Source organism: Phascolarctos cinereus, unplaced genomic scaffold (genome assembly GCF_003287225.1).
Source record: "Phascolarctos cinereus isolate Bilbo 61053 unplaced genomic scaffold, phaCin_HiC Scaffold_1;HRSCAF=81, whole genome shotgun sequence".
NCBI classification, from domain to species: domain Eukaryota; kingdom Metazoa; phylum Chordata; class Mammalia; order Diprotodontia; family Phascolarctidae; genus Phascolarctos; species Phascolarctos cinereus.
In genome coordinates this window covers 237,292,856-237,318,924 of record NW_027555514.1, presented here as the reverse complement: position 1 = coordinate 237,318,924, position 26,069 = coordinate 237,292,856, and the positions used below count along the sequence as shown (strand labels likewise).

General features: G+C 36.0%; 1 protein-coding gene across 2 annotated transcripts in view; it reads left to right on the top strand.

Annotated features, from left to right (window-relative positions):
• ZFC3H1 (zinc finger C3H1-type containing) overlaps positions 1-26,069 on the top strand; it is a 65,431-nt gene that overhangs the window by 30,179 nt on the left and 9,183 nt on the right. For both annotated transcript variants that reach the window (XM_020968867.2, XM_020968866.2), the window contains exons 13-27: positions 4,962-5,136; positions 5,464-5,595; positions 6,122-6,664; positions 6,751-6,860; positions 10,225-10,356; positions 10,466-10,587; positions 13,073-13,174; positions 13,424-13,549; positions 14,875-15,058; positions 17,239-17,425; positions 18,205-18,393; positions 19,042-19,279; positions 24,510-24,615; positions 24,697-24,895; positions 25,482-25,576. In XM_020968867.2, the coding sequence (XP_020824526.1) occupies positions 4,962-5,136; positions 5,464-5,595; positions 6,122-6,664; positions 6,751-6,860; positions 10,225-10,356; positions 10,466-10,587; positions 13,073-13,174; positions 13,424-13,549; positions 14,875-15,058; positions 17,239-17,425; positions 18,205-18,393; positions 19,042-19,279; positions 24,510-24,615; positions 24,697-24,895; positions 25,482-25,576 (2,640 nt within the window). The remainder of the gene's footprint in view (positions 1-4,961; positions 5,137-5,463; positions 5,596-6,121; positions 6,665-6,750; positions 6,861-10,224; positions 10,357-10,465; positions 10,588-13,072; positions 13,175-13,423; positions 13,550-14,874; positions 15,059-17,238; positions 17,426-18,204; positions 18,394-19,041; positions 19,280-24,509; positions 24,616-24,696; positions 24,896-25,481; positions 25,577-26,069) is intronic.

Below are 26,069 nucleotides of genomic sequence, written 5' to 3'. Positions count from 1 at the left end.
TATCATCTCAACCAATAATAGCAATAATTTTGGGGGGAGCTAGGGAGGAAGTTTTCTGTTGTGGTGAATTAAATTGGTATTCTGTTTCACAAGCAGAACTTTTTTTTTTAATAGAGCCTGTGATTTCATTAGTATGAGGGGTTTCCCATAAGGAAAATCCTTTTACCAATTCTGATTAGCACTTGTTCTGCAATTCAGTTTCAGATTTGCCGAGGGCACTGAGAAATTAAACGATGTGCTGATAGTCACGTAGCTAGTTTGTGTGAGAAGTGGAGCTTAAACCAGGTCTTCCTGATTCCAAGGTGCCTCTCTTATTGATGATATGTTGAAACCTAAAATGATTGAGATCTTCTATAACAATTTTGGATTTAGTTGAAAGAACTAATAGAACGGGGTAGGGAACCTGTGGCCTCAAGGTCCTCAAGTGCAGCTCTTTGATTGAATCCAGACTTCATAGAACAGATTCTCTTAGTAAAAGGATTTGTTCCATAAAACTTGGACTCGGTGAAAAGGCTTCACCCAAGGACCTAGAAGGCCACATGTGGCCTCCAGGTTGCAGGTTCCCCAGCCCTGTACTAGAGGCATAAGGTAAGTAATGTAATTAAAAAACAGACATCCCAGAATACTGAAATGAGAGTTATCTCCTTTAAAGTAGGCAATAGTCACCTTACAAGACAGTGTGATGTTTCCATTTTGGAAAATATCTTTGGAACTGTTCTCTCTTTCGAGCTATCTGCAGTAATGGGGGGGGCACAATAAAACTTTGCAGATTTTTGTTCTTTTGGTTCTGATTTTTGGAAATAGCCAGACCTTTTTAAGGGGCAGGTTCCGTAAATTAGGTGGATGGACCATTGTGGGTGATCATTTTTGTTCAGTAAGGAACTGTGGCAAAGTAAGACTCTGTTTTTCATGTAGCTATGAAAATTGTTATGGTAATTTCCAGAGAATTTAAAAACTGTCAGTTGAAGTAAGTACAGCCTCAGAAAGTGATTACTTTGAAGGGTAGCACTTGTTCAGATACGGAAATGTGGTATGTTTTTATTTAGAAAAGCTCAGCAATTTTATTGCTTTGTGATCACTTTGTTTAATTTTGCTTAGTTTAATATCAAACTCTGAAATAAACTAATTACAGACAGTTCTTGCTTTATATGAATTTGCATTACACAAATATGACTTTACATAAAGAATTCTGAAGGAAATCTGTATTCTAAAAAAAAAAATCTATGTTAACCATACACTACTATGCAATTCTTTCTGTTTCTCACTCTCCCCCCCAAAAAAACCCAACCCTAAACAAAAACCTCTAGAAAGAAAACCTTTCAAGTGAAAGTAGAACTGTTGCTGAATCATTGGGGAGGGGAGGCTTGGCTTAACAATCTCCGAGGGGGAAGACCTTTGCCCTGCCCCACTCAGCTGCCTGTGTGTCTGGGTGACAAGTCTGTCTTCTGTCCATCTGCACTCGAGTACTGCATGTCTCATCCCAGCTCCCAGTTTTCCTTCTCCTGTTTTTGCTTCTGTGTCCCTGGCCCCCCCATGTCCCTGAACTGTGTGCTAGTCCCCTATCTCCATCTGCCTCCTTTCTTTCGCCACATCTGCAGATTGGTGTTATTTAAAAACTCAGTTTATGTAGAGGTCTGTGGAGTGTTCCACTTATGGAAAGTAAGAACTGTCTGTGTTCTCTGTGAAGAGATAAGAATTGTAATTTTCATTCACTTTGACTATTTTTGTTTGGGTTTATACCATTGGAACAAAGGACTGCAGTGAGAAAGTACAAGCCGTTTTCTGGCCTGCTTCAGTAATTAGATGTCAGAAATATATACTTGACTTTAATACTTTAAAATAATGAAATTAATAACTTTAACTACCAAAGGTAAAGAGGTCATAACAAAGTTAAATTGCCCAATTCTTAAACACTTAAAAGTTAATGGTAAGGAGATTGATAGCATTTCTAATAATGCAAGTAATTCCAGAATGATTTCTGTGAATATTATGAAAGATTTCTTCCATTTGTAGTATTTAATATTGCAAGTATTATATATTAGATTTAGTAAAATGAACTTTTTTCTTCAAGTAAAACACTGAAACTTTAGCATAACATATTTTAGATATATGTTCAATGTGTTTTCTCAAAATTGAACACTCTTAGTATGTCTTCAGTTTTCAAGAATTATTTGTGATGTTTATGACCACCAGTTAGCCTAAGGAGAAATTTAATGTCCCTGTTAGAAATGATAGTAGATATATAGATGTGAAGGTGCCAAAGTAATTTGTAGGCAACAAGTATTTGCTGTGTGTGTACACCAATTAAGTAATAGCTAATTAAATATGGTTGCTAACATTCGTATTCCTATCCTATTAAATCTTTATATGCATATATTGTTTTGGGTGTGCTGTAAAACAAACTATCTTTATTTTTGAAAACTTGAATCATTAGTTCAAATAGGCTTTAAGTTTTTTTTTTATTATGAACTAGAAAATCATTAACAAATATCCGATCCCGGGGGCAGCTAGGTGGCGCAGTGAACAGAGCACCAGCCCTGAAGTCAGGAGGACCTGAGTTCAAATGTGGCCTCAGACCAAACACTTGACACTTACTGGCTGTGTGACCCTGGGCAAGTCACTTAACCCCAACTGCCTAAAAAAAGAGAGGGAGAGAGAGAGAGAGAGAGAGAGAGAGAGAGAGAGAGATGCCTTGTATAGGGGGCAGCTAGGTGGCGCAGTGGATAGAGCACCGGCCCTGGATTCAGGAGGACCTGAGTTCAAATGTGGCCTCAGACACTTAACGCTCATTGGCTGTGTGACTCTGGGCAAGTCACTTAACCCTGTTGCCTAGCAAAATACAAAAAAAACCCCACCTGATCCAATAAATATGTATTAAGCACCTACTATATGTCAGGCATTATGCTATTCGATGAGGATACAATTAGTAAAATGAAAGAAAGTCCTGCTTCTCCAAGAATTTACAGTCTAAAGGGGGAGAAATGGCACAAAAGGAGGCAGGTAGAAGGGGTGGGGCAGGGCACCAGGGTGTACCTGTCAAGGGGGTATCCTATTCAATGGAGTTGAAACCAGGCAGGGCAACAGACGCAAAGTGAAGTGAACTGAGTCCAGTTTCTGCCTTCCATAAAGGGAGGCATTGAGAAGAGTTTGGTGCTCTGCCCTCTAGTCAGAGGGGAGAGAAGGCTGAGGGAAGGGATGTCAATTAATGCTTAAGATTAGCAGCCTGGTGATGAGTTTAGAAGGGATGAACTATCCTGGGAGGGGCATCTTGTTCTGTGGAGTTGAAACCAGGCAAGACAGCTGCTGAAAAGTGAAGAACATGAGCATTTCTATACAAAAAAGGCCAGAAAATTGGAATTATATGGGAAATCATGAATCTTTTGTAAGCAGCTTTTAATTTTTCTTTGTCTATTTTTAGTTTTTATTCACTTTTATATGATTTTGACTTCTAAATTTGTTCCCCCTTCCTCCCCTCTCACCTCCACAAGACAGCATACAATCAGATATAGGCTCTACATGTACAATCATATTAAACATATTTCTGCATAGTTATGTTGTGAAAGAAGAATCACAACAAAAGGGAAAAAAACCACAAGAAAGAAAAAAAAAGAAAATAGTATGCTTCCATCTTCATTCAGACTCCTTAATTCTTTCACTGGGTGTGGATAGCATCATGAGTATAAGCAGCTTTTAAAAAATGGATATTCAATTTAATTTACTATTACCAGTATTGCTTTGCTTTTCTCTGTCCACTTCTGAACTTTGGCTTCCTTCTGAATTTTTAAATGTTTCATTGATGCTTTTTTGCTTTTTTTTTTTTTTTTATTATTATCACATACCACCTCTCTGTTTTCCGCTCCTCCTCTTTCCTACCCCCCAAAAGCCCCTTCCCTTGTAGTGAAAGTATAATCAAGCAAAGGTTGATAGGTTTTGGGTTGATTGTGTCCAAAAGTATATGTCTCCTGAGGGGTGAGAGACATACTTGGTCATCATTCTTTTGGAATGTGGTTGGTTATTGCATTGATCATAGGTATCAGATTTGTTTTCTTTTACAATGCTGTCATTATCAGGTTTTTTTTAAAATTTAATTTTTTTTATTTTTATTGAGTCAGTCAGGGTTAAATGATTTACCCCGGGTCACATAGCTAGTAACTGTCAAGTGTCTGAGGCTGGATTTGAACTCGGATTCTCCTTACTCCAGGGCTGGTGCTCTATCCACTCTGCCACCTTGCTGCCCTTGTCAGTTCTAATGGTTCAGCTTTCTTGACAGTGTAGCTGTTCATAAGTCCTTCCCTCCCAGTTTTCTCTGAATTCATTCTTTCTGTGATTTCTCATGGTACAATAATAATTCTGTTACACATGGTAGTGATGGTTGGTTCATCTGTTGTTGAATTGATGGGTGTCTGACTTGTTTCCAGTTATTTGCTACAAGGAAAAGTGGTGCTATAAATTACTTCTGTCCATATTGGTCCTTACCTCTGTCTTCGATCACTTGGGGTGGGAGGGAGTAGGGTAATGTGTTACTAGTAATGGTATCGCTGGGTCAGAGAGTATGCACAGTTTATGACTTTCTGGGTATAGTTCCAAATTGCTTTTCAGCATAGTTGTACCACTTTAAAGCCTACCAACAGTGCCTGTCCTCAAAGCCTCTTAGATAATTGTTATTTTCATTTTTTGGTCTTCTCTATCAATCTGATGGTTGTGAGGTTGAACCTCAGAATTGTTTTAATTTGCATTTCTCTTATTAGTCATTTACAGCATATTTTCATTTAGACCTTAACTCAAAAAGGTTATTTTGAAGGCTTTAATATTTCCATTGTGAAGCATGAGACTGTGACATCTCTGTTTGTTCTTCTGTTTTAATCCCTAGATGGTTTATGTAAAACCACTTTGTGCTATGTAGTTTCTAGGTTCTTTTCTTCTGATAATGTTCTAATTCTGTTTTTTTCCCCCCTGTTTAGACTCCTCCTTATGAAAGATGAGTCTGTGTTAAAGAATCTTTTGCAACAAGAGGCTAAGAAGAGGGAATCTGTTAGGAATGCTGAAACAAAGATTGTGAAACTTACAGAACAGCTTCAAGCAACTGAAAAAATCCTTAACGTTAACAGGATGTTTTTAAAAAAGCTTCAGGAACAAGTAATACTGCATTTTGGGCTTAAAACACTTCTAATTTCACGTTTGCATTATGCCCTCAATCTGCAACACACCTTGTTTTTCACCGGGTCCAGAGACCTTTCATGGCTTTATACAACCTGACCTGTGTAAATTCATATAGAATTTGCTTGTCTTCATTTTAAAAAGAAAAAATTCCCACTAAGTATATTCAATACATATATCACATTTCATTACATACAAAAATTTCATTTATAGCCAACTTTTAAAAGTTTCTTGAATTGAAGAGGATGTTTCTTCAAAGGTACATTTCTCTTTAATAGGTTTTTAGAAGTTTTCTTATACTTGCAGATTCACAGAGTTCAGCAGCGAGTAACAGTTAAGAAAGCATTGGCACTAAAATACGGAGAAGAGCTTGCTCGAGCAAAAGCAGTGGCTAGTAAAGAAATAGGAAAACGTAAACTGGAGCAAGATTACTTTGGAGTAAGTTGCTTACAGAAGTACTACCTTCATGGGTGGGAGGTTTGTAATAATTTGCCCAGCCTTTGTCTACAAGTTCTAGAGGCAGTTAGGAGTCATAGTATCTAATTACTGGACTTGGAGTCAAGAAGACCATAGCTTGAATCTTGCCTCAGACCCTTATTAACTGTGTGACCTAGGGCCAGTCATTTAACTTGTGTCTGCCTCAATTTTCTTATCTGGAAAATAGGGATGATGATATCCTCTAACACTCATATTGGTTTTGAGGATAATGAGTTAGTATATGTAAAATGATTTGCAAATCTTTAAGTGCTATATAAATGTAGCTACTATTACTGTTATTAGCAAGAGAGAGTACAAGTTTATTTTGATGGATTTGTGATTGTACATGCCTCTTGGAGGCTTCAGAATTTAGCTACAGAAACTGTTTTAGACTTCAGTGAAATGGCTGACTAAAGGTGAGTGACAACTATTTTTTGATGTTCTTGAGATCACAGAGAATGTGAAAGTGAATGCTTTCTTTTTCTAGCCAAACAAAATGATAAAACTAGACAGCTCCCCTGCATCAAGTCCAAAAAAGCATTCAGCAGAAATGATTGCTTTGGAAAAAAAACGATTACAGCGACTAGAATATGAGTATGCTCTAAAGATTCAAAAGCTAAAAGAAGCTCGTGCTTTGAAAACAAAAGAACAGTCAAATACAGCCCCTATTTTGGAAGAAGAACCTGAATTTTCTTTACCTCAGCCTTCCCTTCATGATCTAACGCAAGACAAACTGACTCTGGACAGTGAAGAAAATGATGTCGATGATGAAATTCTGTCAACTTCAAGCAGAGAACGAAGGAGATCTTTCCGAGAATCCAGTTCTTTCACCAAACCAAACCTGAAGCACACAGATACACCTAATAAGGAATGCATAAACAAGCCCAGTAAAAACACTGTGGAGAAACCGGAACTTTTTCTTGGTTTAAATATTGATGAATTGAAAAGATTGCATGCTAACGAAGATAGCCTGAAGGAGCTGATTTCAAAAAGTACATCCATCATTTCAGAAAAGGTTTTGCGTGGTCAAGTAGGTTACAGTTTATTTTTGAAAGTTAAATTTTGCTCTCTAAAATGTTTTTTTGCCATATGAAACATTTTTGGTTTGTTTCTTAGGAAATTTCTGTGGATGTGGATATTGTTACATCACAGAACAAACAAACAGAAGGGAAACCATTTCCATTTGGACCATACCATAGCCCTCTTCTTGTTTTTAAGTCCTACAGGTAAAAGAGAATTCGTTGTTGCTCTTCTGCTGTCATTGATAATGTCAGTTTTTACTGAAAGCAAGCGCATTTATAAAACTAGACTTTTGTTCTCTGTCGGACAGTTAAATTAACTCCTGGATCATATAAAACAGGATTAAAGTCGAAATTGTTTTCAGTTCTTTGACTCTGTGGGGTGCAGGAAGGGGATGTGTGAGAGAGGAGAGTAGACAGGAGAGGATAGGAATGTGGGATAGTCAGAAAAGCTATCAGAATTGGTGATGGTTATTCTTAATAGGATTGTGAGATTTCTTTGGATTTAATTTTTTTTTTTTAAACTACAGCACCAACCATGGTAAGGGGTTTTTGGCTCTGTGTAGTTTCTGATTGGTGGTCCTAAGAGTAAGGTATTGTTCACAGGTTTCAGATGGTAGAGCAGACATTAGAACCCAATGAGATCTTAGAGACCAGTTTATTACCTCATTTCACAGATAATGAAACTGAGCCATAAGGAGGTTAGATAACTTGCCCAAGGTCGCTCATATAACAGAGTTGGTGTTATCAGGATTTGAATCCAGACCTTTCATTTCTTTTACTCAAATTTCTGTTATGTAAAGTTATGTTAAAAAAAAAGTTCAGTTGCTTATCTGTCTTGGGAAAGATTTCAGGTAGTATGTTTTGTTTACACAAGCCATTGGCATGTTTAAAAAAAAACCAACACAACTTCTGAAACACCAGTAGTATCTCAGATGCCTTTCCTGGATGTCATTAGCGCTCACCTAGATGGATTCAGTAGTTTGTCAGGTCTTTTCATCTTATTAACCTCTCTTCTCCCTTTCAGTTGGCATTTCACATTACACTTTTTATAATTCCTCTGCTCAGAGTCCTTCAGTGTCTTCTTACCTAATGTATAAACTATTGCTTTGGCAGCCAGACACCCAACACTTTGCCTTTCAAGTTTTGCCTCATAATGTTCATTCTGTACTATATCTCCTTTATACACTGTGGTTTTTTTTTAAAAGTAGGTTCCCGCCCCCCATCTTATGTTTTTCCATCACCTACATTTTCCGATGTATCTCTCCCTTCTCCAGGTTCAAGAAAGTCATCTCTTGTGACAAAAAATGGAAAAAAGAGGGGAAAACAAAACTGTTGAAAAAAACTACCCAACACTTTCTTTAAGTCTGATGTTTATTATTCCATTTTGAGGTTATGGTGGTATTTGGTGTAAGAAAGTTGGTCTAAATTTGATTTCTGCCGAATTACTTTCCAGTTTTCTTGAGAATTGTTTTAGTCAATTAGGGAGCTAGTTCCCTAGGTAATTTATGTTGTTCAAAGCCTGGTTATGGCTTTATCTATTTCTGAATCTTCCTTATTTAGTCTGCTTTTCTATTTTTTAACAAGTACCACAAAGCTTTGATCATTTCTGCTTTAGTACTTTTTATTTCCCTTAAGATTTTACATTACTTATTTCTCCAGATACAGTATGTTATTATTTTGCTTGATTTTGTCAGGGACAGTTTTGTTAGTTTGGTATAGCATGAAATCTATAAATTTATTTAGGTAGTATTATCATTCTTATATCAAGTAGCTTATCCATGAGTAGTCAGTATTCTGGTTATTTTAAGTTATGGGATAAGTAGTGATAAAAAAGGAAACTGTATCATGCTTCAAAGGATCCATAAAACAAAGAACCACTATCAGTATGAAACTCGCCCAACAAATGGCATGAGATATTGTAAAAGAGATAGTAAAACAGTAATAGAATTGAATGTTTCTTGCTGAGAGCTAGACAAATCTAACATAAAGATTAAAAGGGGAAAATAAATTAGTATACTTTTATTAAGCACCATCTACCTGTTAGGCCATGTGTTCTTTTCTGGAGAATACAAAGACTCAAAGAAACAAAGCCTGTCAAAGGACTTACATTCACTGAAGAAACCATTAGAAAATTTAGAATTGAAAGCCTTAAGTTATCTTGTAAATGGGAATGTTAAAGGAGACACATCTTTCATAGGATTAAAGGGTACCTTTAAAAGACAGACTGTGCTAAGTCATGGAAAAATTATTAAATGTAAAAAAGAAATGCTAAACTCATTGCATTTGATATCCATTATAGGCAATAATGCAAAAAAATAATAATTAGTGCAGGGAGCAAGAGCAAAAAGTATAGACCTAAACAGAGACTTGCTAATTAATGGGGCAAAGAATACATCATAGAAACAATAAATGTGTGAAAGTGACCACGAGACAACAAACCGGAGTTTCTGGGATGCTATTTTTGAGAAAAAAATTGTAGTTTTGAAAACATATGTTAACAAAATTGAAGCAAAAGGATTAATAAATTGAATGTGCAATTAAAAATTACCCAAAATTCATGCAGAAAATGAAATATTTAAAATTAGAGGAGAAATTGTTAATAAGAAGAGACTTCTAGAACCCCTAAACCTGTCAAAGCTGGTTCTTGGAAAAGACTAACAAATTGGATAAAGAAGAAGAAGTAAAATTACTAAGTTAGACAAATAGAAAAATTATAAAGTGAACAGGATGAAATCACAGCAGAAACACCGCGAACCTCCAGAACTGTCCTGCTTGTTGGGTTGACCTCAGCCTTTTGGAGGTAGGCCCCCATGCATCTTTAAAATTGAGAGAGCTGGATCTTTTTTTTGTTTGTTTGTGTTTGTTTTTAGGCAAGTTGGAGTTAAGTGACTTGCCCAGGGTCACACGGCTAGCAAATGTTAAGTGGTTAAGTATTTGGTCTGAGGCTGGATTTGAACTCAGGTCCTCCTGACTTCCGGTCTGGTGCTCTATCCACAGCGCCACCTAGCTGGATCTTAGGGGCCCTCTGGTCGCATGTTTTCTGTCTCTGGTCTTCTTTCCTATGACCACCCTGGCAGGAACCTCCTTTTCTGATGCCCGTGAGCTGTGGCTGAAGAAATACTGTAGTTTTGTTTTTGTTTTTGTTTTTTGTTACTGTAGTAGTTTTCATCGAAATACTTGTTCATTGTTTGGGTTGCTGCAAGCTTAAAGGGCTTTGTTGAAGTGATGTTTGTTTGTTGGTAGTCTGCCTCTTTATGGCAGGTGAGTGCTAGGTTACTCTTTCTGTTATTTCTTAGGTCCCTGATAAAACTGAAATTCTAGCAAAGTCATTGAAGTACAGGTGACAACTTGGTGTTCAGATTTTTCCTTTTGATTTTTTCCTTTAATTCTTTTGACTATATATGTAGCATACTATTGCTACTTATTTTCTATATTTTCCAAAGTCACTTTAGCATCCATTTAACAAACTTTTATTGGAAATAAGGTGCAAAATTTTAAAAAAATGGTAAAGATCAAATTATTTATCCTGGTTGCTTTTTTTTAACTTAATTTTTTTCCTTTTTATTAGATTTAGTCCTTTTTTTCGAACCAAGGAAAAGCTTTACCTCAGTTCAGTATCATACAGTAATATGATTGAACCGAAACAGTGTTTCTGCCGTTTTGATTTAACAGGCACATGTAATGATGATGATTGTCAATGGTAAGTTCTGGTCTGTCATCAACATTTTGTTTAATTGAAGAGAAAATCTTGCTGTTAATTAACTTTGTGTATAATTATTTCTTTTGTGCTGTTGTTATTTTACTTATAGGCAACACATGCAAGATTGCACTTTTACCCGGAAACAGCTGTTCCAGGACATTTTGTCTTACAATTTATCTTTGATTGGTTGTTCTGAGAAAAGCACAGAAGAAGAAATTACAGTTGCAACAGGTTTTTGTCAGCCATTTCCCTAGCACCCCCCACCCCTAGTTCTCCAAGTGAAAATATGAAACCGACAAATTCAAAAATTTAACTTTCCGTCCAGTTCTGGTTCTTTAAATGAATTCAATAGATTTTCTTGACTTAGAAATGTCAGCTTATTTAAAAATAGTAAGTTTGACTGTGAAGGATTTGAATCTCTATAGAAAGAAACTTAATGTTAATTATACAAGCCCTTGCTCCCCTTTTGTCATTTAAAAAAATGTCAAACATAAGGCTCGAGTCATAGTAAACATTAATTAAGGTTATGGTAGAAATCACTTTTTATGTTCTTTATTGGTGTGGCAGTATTTAAGCTAGGTTTACTTTAAGTTTTAGTGTGCTGTTCTCCCTGGAGAGTGGATGGTGACTAAGTTGTATGTTTTTATTGATGCCCCTGAAAACCTCAATGTGTGAAAATCCTAAACCTTTCTATATTTGGAATCCATTCATAGCTAAAATTGCTGCATTAGCTGACTCGGGGGACTTGATCTCCCTTAGTGTTACTGTGAAAACTTAGAACTGTTTTAATCTTCCAATTCAACTGTTTAATTGGCTGCCATATAAGGTCCAGAGAAACTATTCAGATTCTGTGGTTTAAAAACTTTTTGCCCTTTAAAAAAACACCCATAAATAACCTGTGTAGTTTCTGAGTTTAGGGTCCTCAATAGAGAGCTGGTTGGGGAGAGGATGGTCATTGGTGCAGGCAGTTTTCTAGGTGAGGAGCCTGAGACCCAGAAGAGAAAGACATCATGAGGCTAATAAATGTGAGAGTCAGTGTTTGAAGTCAGGCTACCTGATTCCAAATCCCTCCTTTCCACTCTACTGTGAATTGCCTCACTTCTGAAAAAAGAATCTCCCTTAGTTCTAGAAAGATGCAGAATTTAAATTTAATCTTTTGTCAACTTTAACAAACTTAAAATACGTTTTCATTTTATTTAGTATGTATCTTGCGTAAAATAGCATGAAACACTATCCGTAGAGATTATTCAACGTGTAAAATAATGATGCTTGATTATTTTAAGTGGAAAACCAAGTGTGATTGTCTATGAAAATGAAACTTTCCATGTGGTTTCAATTCTTCTTAGCAAAGAAGGCTGAGTAGTTAGCTTTTCTAAGAAAAAAAAAATCCTGCTGCCTTTCATCATTGTTACTGTGGAGGCAGCAAAGCATGGCAGAGTGCTGGAAATGGCATCAGGAAGTTCTGGGTTCATTGTTACCTCTGACACTTACTACACCTCTGTGATCTTGGGCAGGTCTTTTCACTTCTCTGGGCCTCAGTTTCCTTCCCTGTAAAAAGGAGAGGATTAGATTAGATAATTGCCAGGGTTCTTTCCAGCTTTATATTTGTGATCCTAAATTTCATGCTGCTCATTATTGGCATTTCCTAAATACTAAGTTTTGTTTAAAAAAAGTAGCTTTTTGAATAGGTTTGATAGCTGAGTTAACCACTAAACTTCAGTTCCCTTATGTGTAAAATGATGATTGTAGTGCCTATAGTGCCCACATCGTAAGGTTACTGTGAGGATGAAATGAAATGAATATATAAAAGTGCTTTGAAAACTTTAAAACTATTATGTAATTATTATTAGTTTTTTAAAATTAAGGTCTATTTTATATTTGTAGCTTAGTATACATTTTCTATAGCTTCCAACATGTCCAAATTGATGATAGATTTTAAAGAAATCAATGGGTCATTTTAGAATTTGGACAGTATTTAAGAAAAATAAAGTTTCTAAAATTGTATGAAAGGGTAATAAAAATATTTCCTGTTAGGAGTTTTCTTTTAAACCCTGTATGTAGTCTTAAGAACTGCATTAATACTTCAAAATAAAACATTCTCCTATGGTGTGTCACTCATTTTGATGAGTGAACTTATCTTTTATTTTGCATTGCACATTGTCTTGGCTAACCAAGATAATGTGATTTTAAATTTTTGATAATTTTGAATTACATTAAAATTTTCATTTAATATGTTCCAGCTTTAATTCAGTATAACCAATTTATTGCATCTATAGCATTTTTCAGTTTATTTTTCCACCTTTCATTGAATGGAAGATGCTGTGAGATTTGTTAAGAAATTTTTAGATGACATAGACTTTGCCTTAGGTAGATAGAATGCTAGTTTTACGAAGTGACATTATGCAATTCTTTGTATTGACTTTTTTTTGCTATTTTTTACCTGCCCTTACACTTTCTTTCATTTTTTTCATTTTCTTTATGTTGCTTCCTAACCATTTTTACCATCTCACATATTTCTTATTTTAGTTCTCTTCTGTCTCCATGATCTGTACCTTCATCTCATTATTTGTGACATTTGCCCAACTCTCTTGTCTGGAGACTTGAAGGGGGTGGAGAAATGTGCCCTTGGGCTTTTCCTTCATGAAACAGTGTAATACATATATATGCACCTCTATCCTATACACTATTTATGAAGATAGCATTGTTCTAATTTCAGAAAAATACATTGAAAAACTTTTTGGTGTAAACAAAGATCGAATGTCAATGGACCAGATGGCTGTTCTTCTTGTTAGTAATATCAATGAAAGTAAAGGTCATAGTAAGTACTTTTTCCTTAAGTTGTACTTTAAATATACTGTTTTATGGTAACTTAAAGGAAAATGCAGTTTGTAATGTTATATAGTGAATCTTTAGAAAATAAATTCTTCACATGGCATTGTGTTGTATAGAATATTTTATATATGTACATATATATATATATATACTGACATTTTCATTATATAGCTTATTGCTTTGGTTGTTTCCCAAACAATATGTATTTCAACCAGTTCGTGTTCTTTTGTCTTAGCACCTCCATTTACAACTTATAAGGAAAAAAGGAAATGGAGGCCAAAATTTTGGAGAAAACCCGTTTCAGATAATAGTAGTAACAGTAGCAGCGATGAAGAACAATCCACAGGACCTATTAAATACGGTAAGAAAAAAGATTAAGATACAGAAGTCCATTTTGAAATTGTTATAAGAGCTCTGCATAATCATTTGCTTATTAGAATATTCTTAATACTAAAGAAATTTCTGACTTACATTTATTTATGTGAATTTAAGAAACCACTCAGATGAGAAAAAGTGTACTCTTATTAGTTGTACCGTGTTATTTATATTTCTGTAACATTTCTTAGAGCTCACATTTATTTAAATACTATTTAAAATGTGTTTCATTTGGAATTTAATGTGATGTGACAGCCACAAAATCAAAAGGTTAACTTAGATTGCATTAATAGAAGTATTTTATTGAGAATAAGGGTAATGCTAGTTCTGTTCATTGTGTTCTTGCTTGGTAAGACTGCTTCTAAAGTACTGTGTTTAGTTTTTGACCTGATTTAGAAAGATCATTGGTGATCTTTCATCCCTTTCATAGCACTTCTGGAGGAAGTCGGCCAGGGTGGTAAGGAACTTGAAATCATGTCAGTGAGGATCAGTTGATAGGACTGAGACGTTTTGAGAAAAGACTTTAGGGAGGGGGAGATACGTTAATGTCTTCATGTATTTGAAAGGCTGTTGGATTCACCAGACATTAAACTTATTCTGCTTGGCCTCAGGAAAGAACTAGTGTGAGAGGCAGATTTTTATTGCTTATATGAAAGAACTTCTTATCAGTCAGAGCTGTTTGAAAATTGTAATGGTGAATTTACTGACCCTGGAGGTCCTAAAATGAGGGTTGGTTGATCACTTGATGGTAAAAAACAGATGCATTGTGACCTTTGAGACTCCTTCCAACCTGGGAATCTGTGGTATTTTAAAATTTCGTTTTGTAGCAAAATTGTGGTGAATACAATTAACAGGATCTATAACGCACTGTTAACAACTAGGCTGCATTTCAACAGATTCTCATCTTGAGAGTACAAGATGATCTTTTAACTGGTTGTTGAATGCAGTAGGTGACATGGGGCAGTTGGTGGCGCAGTGGATAGAGCACTAGGACAGGTAGACCTGAGTTTAAATTTGATCACAGACACTTACTAGCTGTGTTCCTTAGGTTGCTTGCACCCAGCTTCCCCGTCCATAAAATGGGGATATACCAGCACCTACCTCCCTGGGTTGTTTTGACAATCCAGTGAGATAGTAATTGTAAAGTGCCTAGCACAATGCCTGACACATAGTAAGCACTATATAAATGTTAACTGCTTATATTATTATTGATTAAATTATCTTTCCGTAGGCAGTCAGTTTCTGTTGATTATACAGCTCTGTGTCTAGGAGCCAAGGAGTTTTTCCACTGAATAATATTTTCCCTTTTAGCTCCCCCGCCTGAACACCAGACCAGTGTTCCAGTTTTGGATGCTGTTGTCACTCCTGATGATGTCAGATACTTTACAAATGAGACTGATGACATTTCTAACCTGGAAGCAAGTGTGCTTGAAAACCCTTCTGATGTACAGCTCTGGATCAAGCTTGCCTACAAGTACTTAAATCAGAACGAGGGGTAGGTCAATCTTATCTTTGTGTAAGCAGATCTGTTGTACATTTATATTTTTATGTGTTTGAGGTTTATTTCACCTGTAGTAATCAGGTTTCCTTTTTGGTGTTAAAAGGAGTCTTTGTTTCTTTGTCAAAGCCACAAGCACTTTATTGTTTAAAAGCAGTTAGAAAAGTTTTAAGATTAGATCTTGAGCTGTACATGAGCTTAGTATGAGTAATAAATTATATTGGAGCATTAACTCCAGATGGCTTAGTTCAGCATGGAAGTTGTTGAAATGGAAAATAGTTGATGCTGTATGGAGTAATTGCTGGTAAAAATGTCAAATGACAGTCTATCAAATTTAAAAGATGATGATAAAACAAGAAGTTTCCCACTTGGGATTCCCTCATGTTAAACATTTTAGGAGGGAACAGATTAATGTTTTATGACATTTCAGCAAAATTTGTGGGTTTTGACTAAGTGAATGCAAATTTTGGTGAGTTGAGTTATGGGCATTTTGAGCAGCGTTATTTTATTTGGTATTTCTGTTAAAGCTAGATCTTAAATTTGTATGCTGACATATTTTCAGCCTTAATTGAGTAATTTATGATGATGGATGAGCTAAACAAAAGGTGGTATATTCACTTAAATGTATTCTGTCACACACCTAGGGCATTTGATCTGTGTGTAATGATGGTAACAGCTTCTGAAAGTTCTCAATAGCCTCTGTGTGTTTGGCAACACTAGAAAGAATGTTCTCACTATGTAAGTGAGTGATGACAGTTTACCACTGATAGAGGGAGAGAAGAAATGGCCCCCATATGAAGGTTCTGCGTCTTTGTTCCTCTCTTCTCATTCCATTTGAGACTATGCTCTCCCTTTTCATAGGCAGCATGGGTGGGTGTGTGGGAATGCCAGATTAGAAGTAAAAAAAAAAATTAAGCAATGAAGAATGTGTAGATTTAATGTGATCACAATATCCTGAAAGCTAATTGTTATTTTGCAGTTCACTCACATATGTGATGAATTATGTGAAACATTTGAGAGAAGTTTCTGACTTTAAAAACTAAATTTGATAAAAGTGTTTGTGTTGTAGAATGTTCTCTTATGGGATATGCTTGTTCTGATGCAAGTGTCCAAAAATTGTAGCTGTACCTGTACCAGCCAGATATTTCTTACTTGGCTCTGCCATGCTTTAATGATGTATGCTTTAACTAAAATCTTAAGATAAATTTTAGAAGTATTTTTCTTAGTCATATAATGTAACAGAATGTTAAGCTAGTGCATACATTTGAGTTTTCTGCTCATTTAGTGTCCTTTATGGGTGGTTCCCGTGTTGAAGGGATCAATTACAGTGTTTTCTTTTGTGACTCACTGAGTGAAGGCCAAAAGAACTGTACCCTATTTTATGAATAGGATCATGAGAGAGAGAATTATCTTCTCTAGGAGATAGCAAGTCCTTGACCGTTGAAAAGGTCTTTTATATTGAATGCTTTGATATTTTGAGTTGGCAGTAGTTGGCCTTGAGAGAGAGTTGTTTAACTTTTCTTGGGTCAGTATAAACCTATAAAAGGCATTACTGAACATTGACTTGAAGTACGTTTAAAGGTGATAAACCTGTGGCTTTATAATGCTGTGTTGTTTTTGTCTGTGATAAATACTTGCTCAACATTCATTTAAAAAGCAATCTTTTTGTTTTTCAGTCCATAGCCGGAAGTGTTTTAAATTCAAAATACATTTTTCTTGGTTCAAATCTACCTTGTCATTAAGAAAATTGATATCTAATTCATATGAAGTACCTAGTAGATAGATGTAGTATATATGGCGACCCATTTACACATGTGGTGCAGGAAGCCCATTTTTCAAAAATAAGAAATTAGTAGATTAAAAAAACTTTACTAGATTGGCAATTCTGGGTACATATATCCTATGTTGGTTGTTTTTTTGGTTGGTTGTTTTTTTTTTTGTGAGGCAATTGGGGTTAAGTGACTTGCCCACAGTCACACAGCTAGTAAGTGTTATGTGTCTGAGGTCAGATTTTAACTCAGGGCCTCCTGACTCAAGGGGCAATGCTCTGTCCACTGTGCCACCTAGCTGCCTATCTTGTTTTTCAATAAATTTTTAAAAAGTATTTAACATATATAATACACGTATACATACACATGAGCATGTGTACATATAAACTAACAACAAACAATACACAGTTCTTCCTCAGAGTGTTTGGATGCAGCTTTAAATGTTCTGGCTCGAGCATTGGAGAACAACAAAGAAAATTCCGAAATCTGGTGCCATTACCTTAGATTGTTCTCAAAAAGAGGAACTAAAGAAGAGGTGCAAGAGATGTGTGAAACAGCTGTAGAATATGCTCCAAATTACCAAATTTGGTGGACTGTAAGTAAATATTGGCACAAATTTTTCTTTGAATTACAGTTAGACACATAGGAAGTAAATATTGAGGTCATCAAACAAATTCATCTGACTAGGTTTTTTTATGTTTTAATCTACAAGTAGATTCTCATGTATTCGTAAGATCATAAAATTTAGAACTAGCTGGGGTCTTAGCAATCTAATCTCACCTTTTTCTTTTTCTTTGAACAAACACATCTTTTGGCTTCAGTTTCCTCAACTGCAAATTGAAGGTGTTGAACTAGATGACCTCAAAGGTTCCCACCTCTAAATTGGTGGAACATGTGGAGAGAATTTAAATAACCTCTGATAGCGTCTGTTTTTAATAATCTAAGAGATAAGTTACTTTCTTAGGATTTGTAGCAACTTAGGCTAGACAAGGAGAAAACAATTTGATTTTTTTGTCCCCTTGAGGAAGATAAAAAGTAGAAAAAAATTTTGGGCAAGAAATCCATTTTGTATTTTGTTAGTATTTGTATTTAGTCAGTTTAGTTAGTAGTTGTAATTTATAAATCCTTGATAAAGGAAAGATAAAATTGAACTTCATAATTTTTTTTTTATTATATTCCTATTTATTATGTCATTTCCATTTAAACTTGACTTTCTGACTTATGGTTTCTTGAAACATGGCTAAGATGGGTTTGGTTACTAAATAATACTAGAAAATCTTAAGTTTATGCTACTGCTTTAATAAAATCAACAATGATCATGGTTCATTTCTGTACATAACATATGATTTAATTGTATGAACCATTTTTTGACAGTTTTTGAATCTAGAAACCACTTTTGATGGAAAGGATTATGTATGTGGTAGGATGCTTCAATTCCTTATGGAAGCAGCAGAGCGTGAGGATTCAGATCTTCTGTCCTTTCAGCTGTTGGAGTCTCTTTTGTTTAGAGTTCAGCTGAGCTTATTCACAGGAAGATACCAAAATGCCCTTGCCATCTTACAGGTAAGCATTGACTTCTAACATTTGAACTAATACTGTGTTGAAGACTCTATTATATAGACTGAAAATTTCCTCATGTTATACAATGTATAATGTAATATATACATTAGTTATATGTAAGATATTCAAATCTTAAGGCAGATTTGAGCCTTAAGAACAGTATCACTAACCACTAGTGGTAAACCTTAATTTTACTTGATTGAAGCAGATTTTGAACCACTGTTCGACTGTTTGCAAGTTCTTCTTGAATCATTTTATTAAGCTTCTGAAAATTATCTTAATTTGGTATTAACATTTTGTCAGAATAATTTCATTATAGCATATAATTTCATTTATTAAAAATTAGTGGTCTTTTAAAAATGTAAATCTCATTTAAGACAACTTGGCTTAAAAAAATGCTCCATTTAATTGAATACATATTCTTGAAAGAGTTTTCACCGTGGCTGCTTCTTTCTTTTTTAGCTAGATGTTTTTCTTGGACTGTTGACATTGTATTCCATATCAGACTTTTGATTGCTTTTGTCAAATACATAATTTACTCAGAGAAATGAGGCGGTTTTGTACTTCTTTGCCTTCCATTTTTTTGAAGCTTATTCTGGTGTGTCTGTTATTTAAAAAAAATATTTTGGATTCATTTTTCATTTTACATAGAATGCATTGAAATCAGCCAATGAGAAAATTATAGCAGAACACCTTTCAGCAAGTGATCGATGTTTGGCTTGGCTGGCATATATACATCTCATTGAATTCAACGTACTCCCTCTGAAATTTTATGATCCATCTAACGCCAATCCTTCAAGGATTGTTAACAAAAAGCCATTTTCAATTCCATGGCAAACCACTCAAGATGTGAAGACTGATCATGACATGTTAGTAGCTGTTTTTGAAGGTATGTGTGTACAAGTTTTGAAATTATTTAGAGCAAAACATGACCACCAGTGCTGAGACTTACCATTATTTAAATTGAATGTTTACGTTCAGATGTTTCAGTGATTCAGCAGTTCATTTGAATATACTAATAAGAATGGATGTAAGTATTTCATATAGTTAATCATGCTTTATATGAGGAAATAGAAGTGAATTTATAGGGCAACTAATTCTTGGAAAATAAAACTACCTTTTAAAGAAACTAGAAGCTATACTGTGTAACCATTTTTGGTGTACTTATTTGAAGATGTTGCCACATATTAAAAACTAGTCAGGGAATACAGATTATGTAGTGAAGAAGTGTTAACGCATAAGGTTAACTACTAAGGAGTTTGTAAAGTTAGTGAATCTTAACAATCTTGAATTAATATTTCTTGAGTACAGCAGCAAGTCTTTACTGAATTTACAGGCTGTCACTAAACTAGACACTATCTACATATGATAGAATGATGTAGCTGAGAAGGGTATGGGTCATCTAGATGTAAGACCACAGTTGGAACAGGATAGAGCAGAGGAGAAGGAAGTTGAATTGGTAAGGTCAGGGTAAGATAAGAGAAAGGACTGTCTAGGTACTAATGAGATGACAATGTAAGGGCTGTACTAACAACACTAAAAGTCTGCCACAGCAGCCTACTAAGGGGAAACTATGTGCACAAACGAGAAGAGATAGTGAATTTCACTTTAGATATGGATAGGGGGCTCTTGTGATGGTGCAGTGGTCTGCATGAATCAGGTGTCTACATGTCTATCAGAGCTAATGACTCTTCTTTGCATTCCAGAAAAGAGGTTCAGGGGCCTTGAGAAACACCTCTTCCCAAGTTATCACAGAAGTTCAAGAAATCTTTTAAAAAAACCAAACAACCCCCCCCCCGGCCAAAAAAAAATCCAGAAAGGCTTCAGTGAATGAATACATGTGAGGAGGTAGATGGGAATCCTGGCCTGGGTCAGGAGGTTGGATGGAGAAAGGGAAAAAGGATCCTTGAAAACTTGGGCCTAAATATGAGGTCATTCTCAGAAAGGAAAGGAGCTAGAGCCCCTCAAAGAAGCAGCAGCTCTTTGTCTTCCAAGTAATAAAGATGTAACTAAAGGTATAGTCAGGTACCATGGGTAAGGTGAGAGGAGTATTGGTGGTTGAAGGGACATGCATCCAGAACTTGGTAGAGTACCCCACAAGACATGTCGTACTGTATGGTGATTGACAGGGGCACAAGCCATCCTGCTGGAAGGAATCTAGGAAGCATTGCTAAAACCTAAGAAATGTTAGCACATGTGGTGTTAAATTATCACTGGCAAGGATTTAAGAAAAGCACTGTGGACAAAATTTGACAACAAGGCAGTTTTAGACTTGATTTAAATTTTTTATTAAATTTATTGTGAACAACTATCCAAAAGTAGAATAAATTACTTTGGGATGAGTTTTCTCCTCAGTAGGGGTTTAAGAGACCAAAATAACCATTTGTATGTTGTCAGGGAGATTCTTAGTTCATGCTAGTTATGGAGAGCCTTAAAAGCTATGCAGACTTCTTTTTCGTTCGAGCAGCATGGTTAAAATAGCATAGACTGGATTGAAGCAATTTCCCTCTTTATTCTTTCTGTCACTCATAATCTGAATCTTTGATTCCATGGTGTCTCCCCCCTCCCCCCAATCCTTCCATCTATTCCTATGATTTCTCTATCTTAATTGTCTGACCATATCAGTTCTTCCCACTGGTAACCAACCTGTAAGCCCTTCATTACCATCCATCCTGGACTATTATAGTGGGCTTTCAACTGGGTTTCCCATTTGCACTTTTTCTGTTTCCTAATTACCCTTCTTTCTGCTTTCAGATGAGTCTTCCTAATTATCCCATATTCACAACCCTTCAGTGGCTTGTTACAAAGTTTAGACACTTTGGCCTGTAATTCAAAATCCTCCATAATCTATTTCTGTGGGAAAAGTACATTTTTGTTCATACAGTACTACCTTCAGCTTTAGCCAATTTGTACTTCAGTGTCTCTCAAGTACACAGCCAAAATTGTTAGACTTTCTTTGACATCTCTCATGCTTAGCACAATGCCTAGTATATAGTAGCACCTAATGAATGCTTATTGATTGGTTGTCTGATTCTCTCATGGTATTTCCTGTGCCTATCTATAGCTTCCTTTCTATCTCTACTTGTCAAAAATACTACCTATTTTAAAATTTTATTTCACAATTCAATTTTAAAAGAACATGTATATATACAAAGTGGCATATATACATTTGGGAAATTGTGCAGCTTTTTAAAAAAAATCTACAATTTGTCAGTATTTCCTTCTGAATTCTCTTTTGTGCACCAAAAAATGTTTTAATGACTGACTTTTTTGGGGTAGCATTATTGCTAGTTCTTCTCCCAGCCTATTTTTCCCCACTCCAAAAAAAAAAAGAGAGAGAGAAAGCTCTGGTAACAAATGATAATATGCAAACAAGATTGAATCCACATGTTAGCTAAAAATGTATATCTCATTTTGTTCCTTGATTCCTCTGTCAGAAAGTGGGTAGCATTCTTCATCATTCTTTGAAATCTTGTTGCTTATTGCATTGATGGTTTCTGCTCTCTTTACTCTGCTTGAGTCTACACTTCCCTTCCAAAATTTTTATGAAGCTATCCTTTTTGTCATTTCTTACAATATAATTCCATTGATATTATTTTGGTTGAGAATGGGACAGATGAATTGGGTCTCCCCTGCCGTAACCCAGGCTGGGAGTGTAATAGCCAGTCACAGGCCTGATGTCACTGCTGCTTAGCATGGGAGCTTTGACTCACTTCATTTCCAACCTATGCTAGTTCATTCGTCTTAGGTAACCTGGTGCCCTGTATTGATGCTGGACTTAGTTTGGAAACCCATTCAGTTTAGCACATTGCAGCTCAGAACTCCTGAGCTCAAGTGGTCCACCATCTTCAGCCTCTCCAGTAGCAGGATACCATAATTGATCTGAGTCATCTTTAGCCATCCTGATCTGTATCTTGCCACTGGACCCAGATGGCTCTGGAGGAGAAAGGGAGGCTGGTAACTTTGCACAGCCCTCGATCACTTAAATCCAATTCACTTACCAGGTCATGACATCACCTTCCTGATGCCATAGACTTTTTTTGAGAACAAAGGACAAATAACAGCCACCATAACTGAGGTAGCTTGGTGGCACAGTGGATAAAGCTGGGCCTGGAGTCAGAAATACACGAGTTCAAATCCTGCCTCAGGTGTTTAATAGCAGCATGACTCTGGGCAAGTCAATTTGTGTCTGCCTCAAAATGGGGATAATAATAGTACCTGCCTCCTCAGGTGTTTTGTCAAATAGTATACGTATCCTTACCCCCAACAATTGTATTATTTGGGTCTATCAAATACTATGCTACTATGTTTGTTTCCTTTATGTTGTATGACTAAATTTATTCCCCTGATTGACCTCTATTTTTCAACTAGTACCAAATAATTTTTGATGATTATTACTTTATAGAATAGTTTGAGATTTTCCTTTCCCTTTTTTTTAACTTTATTTCTTTTGAGGATTTTGTTCTTTTGTTTTTCCAAATAAATTTTATAATTGATTATGGCACTGAATAATTTAATTTAGTTACTATTGTCATTTTTATTATATCGGCATAGCCCAAACATAAAGCAGTTAATTTAGGTCTGTTTGTATTTATGTAAGGAGTGTTTTGTAGTTGTATTAATATAGTAATTCTCAATTCTTTTAGGTTCAGTTCAGATGCCATCTTTTCCATGAAGCTTTCCCTAATATCCGTAGTCAGCCTTTCTGGGCTAGGACATCAAATACCCTATCACGTGTCTCTATTAGTTTATCTGAATTGTTTGTGTATGTCTATATGTTTTATCCCTGTACTGTATTTTAAGCTCTAAGAGGGCAGGGACTGTGTCTTGTTGAATCTCTGTATTTCTTTATCTCCTAGCACAGGACTCTATATGTAGTAGACCCTTAATAAATCTTTGTTAAAGTGGAAAAATCAGCTTTGAGCTAATTACTACAGGCCTAGGCTAGGGTTGGAATCTGTGGATGAATGAAAGAAGAATTGAAAGAGTTGATGTGTTGATTAGATATGAAGGATGAATTGGGGGTGGAGGGAAGAGTCCAAGATGATGTCGAGGTTTTGAGACTGGTGATTAATGAGGCCTTTAGCAGAAATAAGGGTAGCTCATTTGGTAGGAGGGAATATGTTGAGTTTGGCTTTATATATGTTATTAAAAATGGTAATGTGACACTTAAGTTTATTTGCCCTTTAGGATTTGGAAGTAAGAGACTTAAAGTTGGGTGAAAAGTAGGGCCTTTCATGGTGGTATTTTGGGAGCCATCACCATAGAATTCGTAGTTGAAGCCATATAAATGTTTTTATGAGGAAATATTAGTGGTCAGAGAGAAAGCAGAAGCCCAAATTATAATAAAACTTGGCCATATATCCACATATTGTGTGTGTGTGTTTGTGTAGGAAAGGGGGGAGTTAGTGAAGAAAGGAAAAAAAGATCAGAGAGAATCTGAGGATGAAGGGAAAGATGTTCATCAGTGTCAGATTTTGCTTCAGAGGTCAAGAGGATGAGGTAAGGACTAAAGAAAAAGCCTTGAGATTGGATTAGAAGCCAGTCACTGGTAACATTTAAGACCACTACTAAAGTAAGAGTAGATAGAAAAAACAGGTTTTGATGTGTTGAGGAATGAAGAAGGTAGAATAGCTGGGGGACAGTAAGACGGGGAAATCTAAGAATGTTTGAAGGGAGAAGGAATGAAGCCAGTGGAGAAGGGAGGATAAGCTGGGGGCAGTGCCCTAAGGACACTTAGAGGACAAACGCTTTAGAAAAGAAGGGAGAACAGTTGCAGAGACAAAAACATGTTGAAATGAAGAACAGTGTATTAATGAGCGCCCACACAGTATGGTCTCAATCTTTTCAGTTAAGTAGGAGGCAAGGGAAACAAGGTCATTGGTTAAGAGTAATTCAAGGGTTGGGGAGTTGGCAACAAGCACTTGAATAGGGAAAAGGTCTAAAGTACATGCTGTAGGAAATGAGCCTAGGAGTTCAGAGAAGCGAAAGAAAGTAATGACATATGGAGGTGATGGTTGGACATTTTGGATTATCCTGTGGACAAATGTCTTTAAGTATTATAATCTTTTAATTTTAGTTGAATTTAAGAAGAATTTTGTTGCCCTTTTTTGATACAGATGCAATTCAAGCATGTACTGATGAAGGCCTTGCTGTTTCTGAAAAAATAGAAGTCTGTCTTCCACTATACACAAACTTAATTGCTTTACTGCAGCTCCTAGACAGGTAAACTTTAATTGTCAAGCCATTGACCTTTCACTTGAAGGTTGATCTTTTCACCTTATTAAGATATCTTTTATTTTAAAGGTGTGAGTCTGCAGTGGAGCTCTGTAGGTCTTTATTGGCATCCTGTCCTGTGAACTGCCAGTTGTTGGAAACCCTTGTGGCTTTATATTTGCGATTGGACCAGCAAGACAAAGCCAGTGCAGTGTGGCTTAGTACATTTGAAAAACATCCTCAGAATGCAGAGGTTTTTTATCATTTGTGCAAATTCCTTATCTCAAAGGTAAGGTGTGCCATACAGATTTTGAAAACAATGTGCATAGCTCAGATTTTAATCTAGAAATGACTGTAGTTAATTGTAAGTCTCTGGTTTGTCAGTTAATTGGCACACATTTATTAAATGCCTACTATGTTCCAGGCATGTAGGGATGCAAAAGCAAAACCGTTTCTGCCTTCTGGGTGACTTACATTCTATGGGGGGGAGAAACATGCACTTATAGGTATATATAAAAGATACCAAGTAATCTTTGGGGGCTGTACACTAGCATTTGAGGGAGAAGGGAAGAGAGAGCATTCCAAATGTGGGGGACAGCAGTGGCAATTATTGGAAGTAGAATGTTGTGTGGGAGTACCAATGAGAAAGCCAGCGTAACTACTTGAGTGTATGGAATAAGGCTACAAAGGTAGGCTGGAGCAGATTGTGAAGAGCTTGGCATGAGTTTGGAGGCCAGAAAATAGCAAAGAAGTTTACTATATTGTGCCCCTAACCCTTCGACGTGGGCTTCTTTTGTAGTCATTTGTCCTAGAACACTAAATCTCAGTTTAACTTTAGTGACCTAATATGCACCTCTGTTTTTCTTTTTTAATAGGATCGATCTGACAGTATTCTTCCATTGTTGCGAGAATTTATTGCACCATTTTTTGAACTTGGGTGTGAGGAACAGAATCCCATAGATCTCTTTCGGTAGGTTTTTGTGGAGGTAATTGGAGAGCATACCTAAAACAGTGGAAACCATTGGATTCATTGGTTTGATTTATTCGTCATATAAGACTTGCTGATAGTAATTAGAAAATTACTTGACACCCCAGCTGCTTTTACTCATGCCTAGGGTTTAGCAGTCTTCAGTAGGCATTGTGTGAGTAAAAAGCTGTGTTAATGTCCTTAACCAAAATGAGGTAGTAGCAAGGGACCCTGCTTTTGCCATTATAAAAAGGCCATCTTTTATTAATAACGTTGTTATTCTAGTGCTGCTTTTGTTTTCAAATAATGCAAAAAATTATGTTCCCAAAAGGCTGCAAGTAGGCTGCAGCATGTTACCAGTGGTATTTTAAGATACAGAAAGTGGTGAGAGAGATAATTGTGAAAAATGTGTAGCACTGAATAAGGAAATGGGCTGCATGCGTAAAGAGAGACAGCAAATGGACAATCTTAATAGAGGGTGGGGTGGATAATCAGT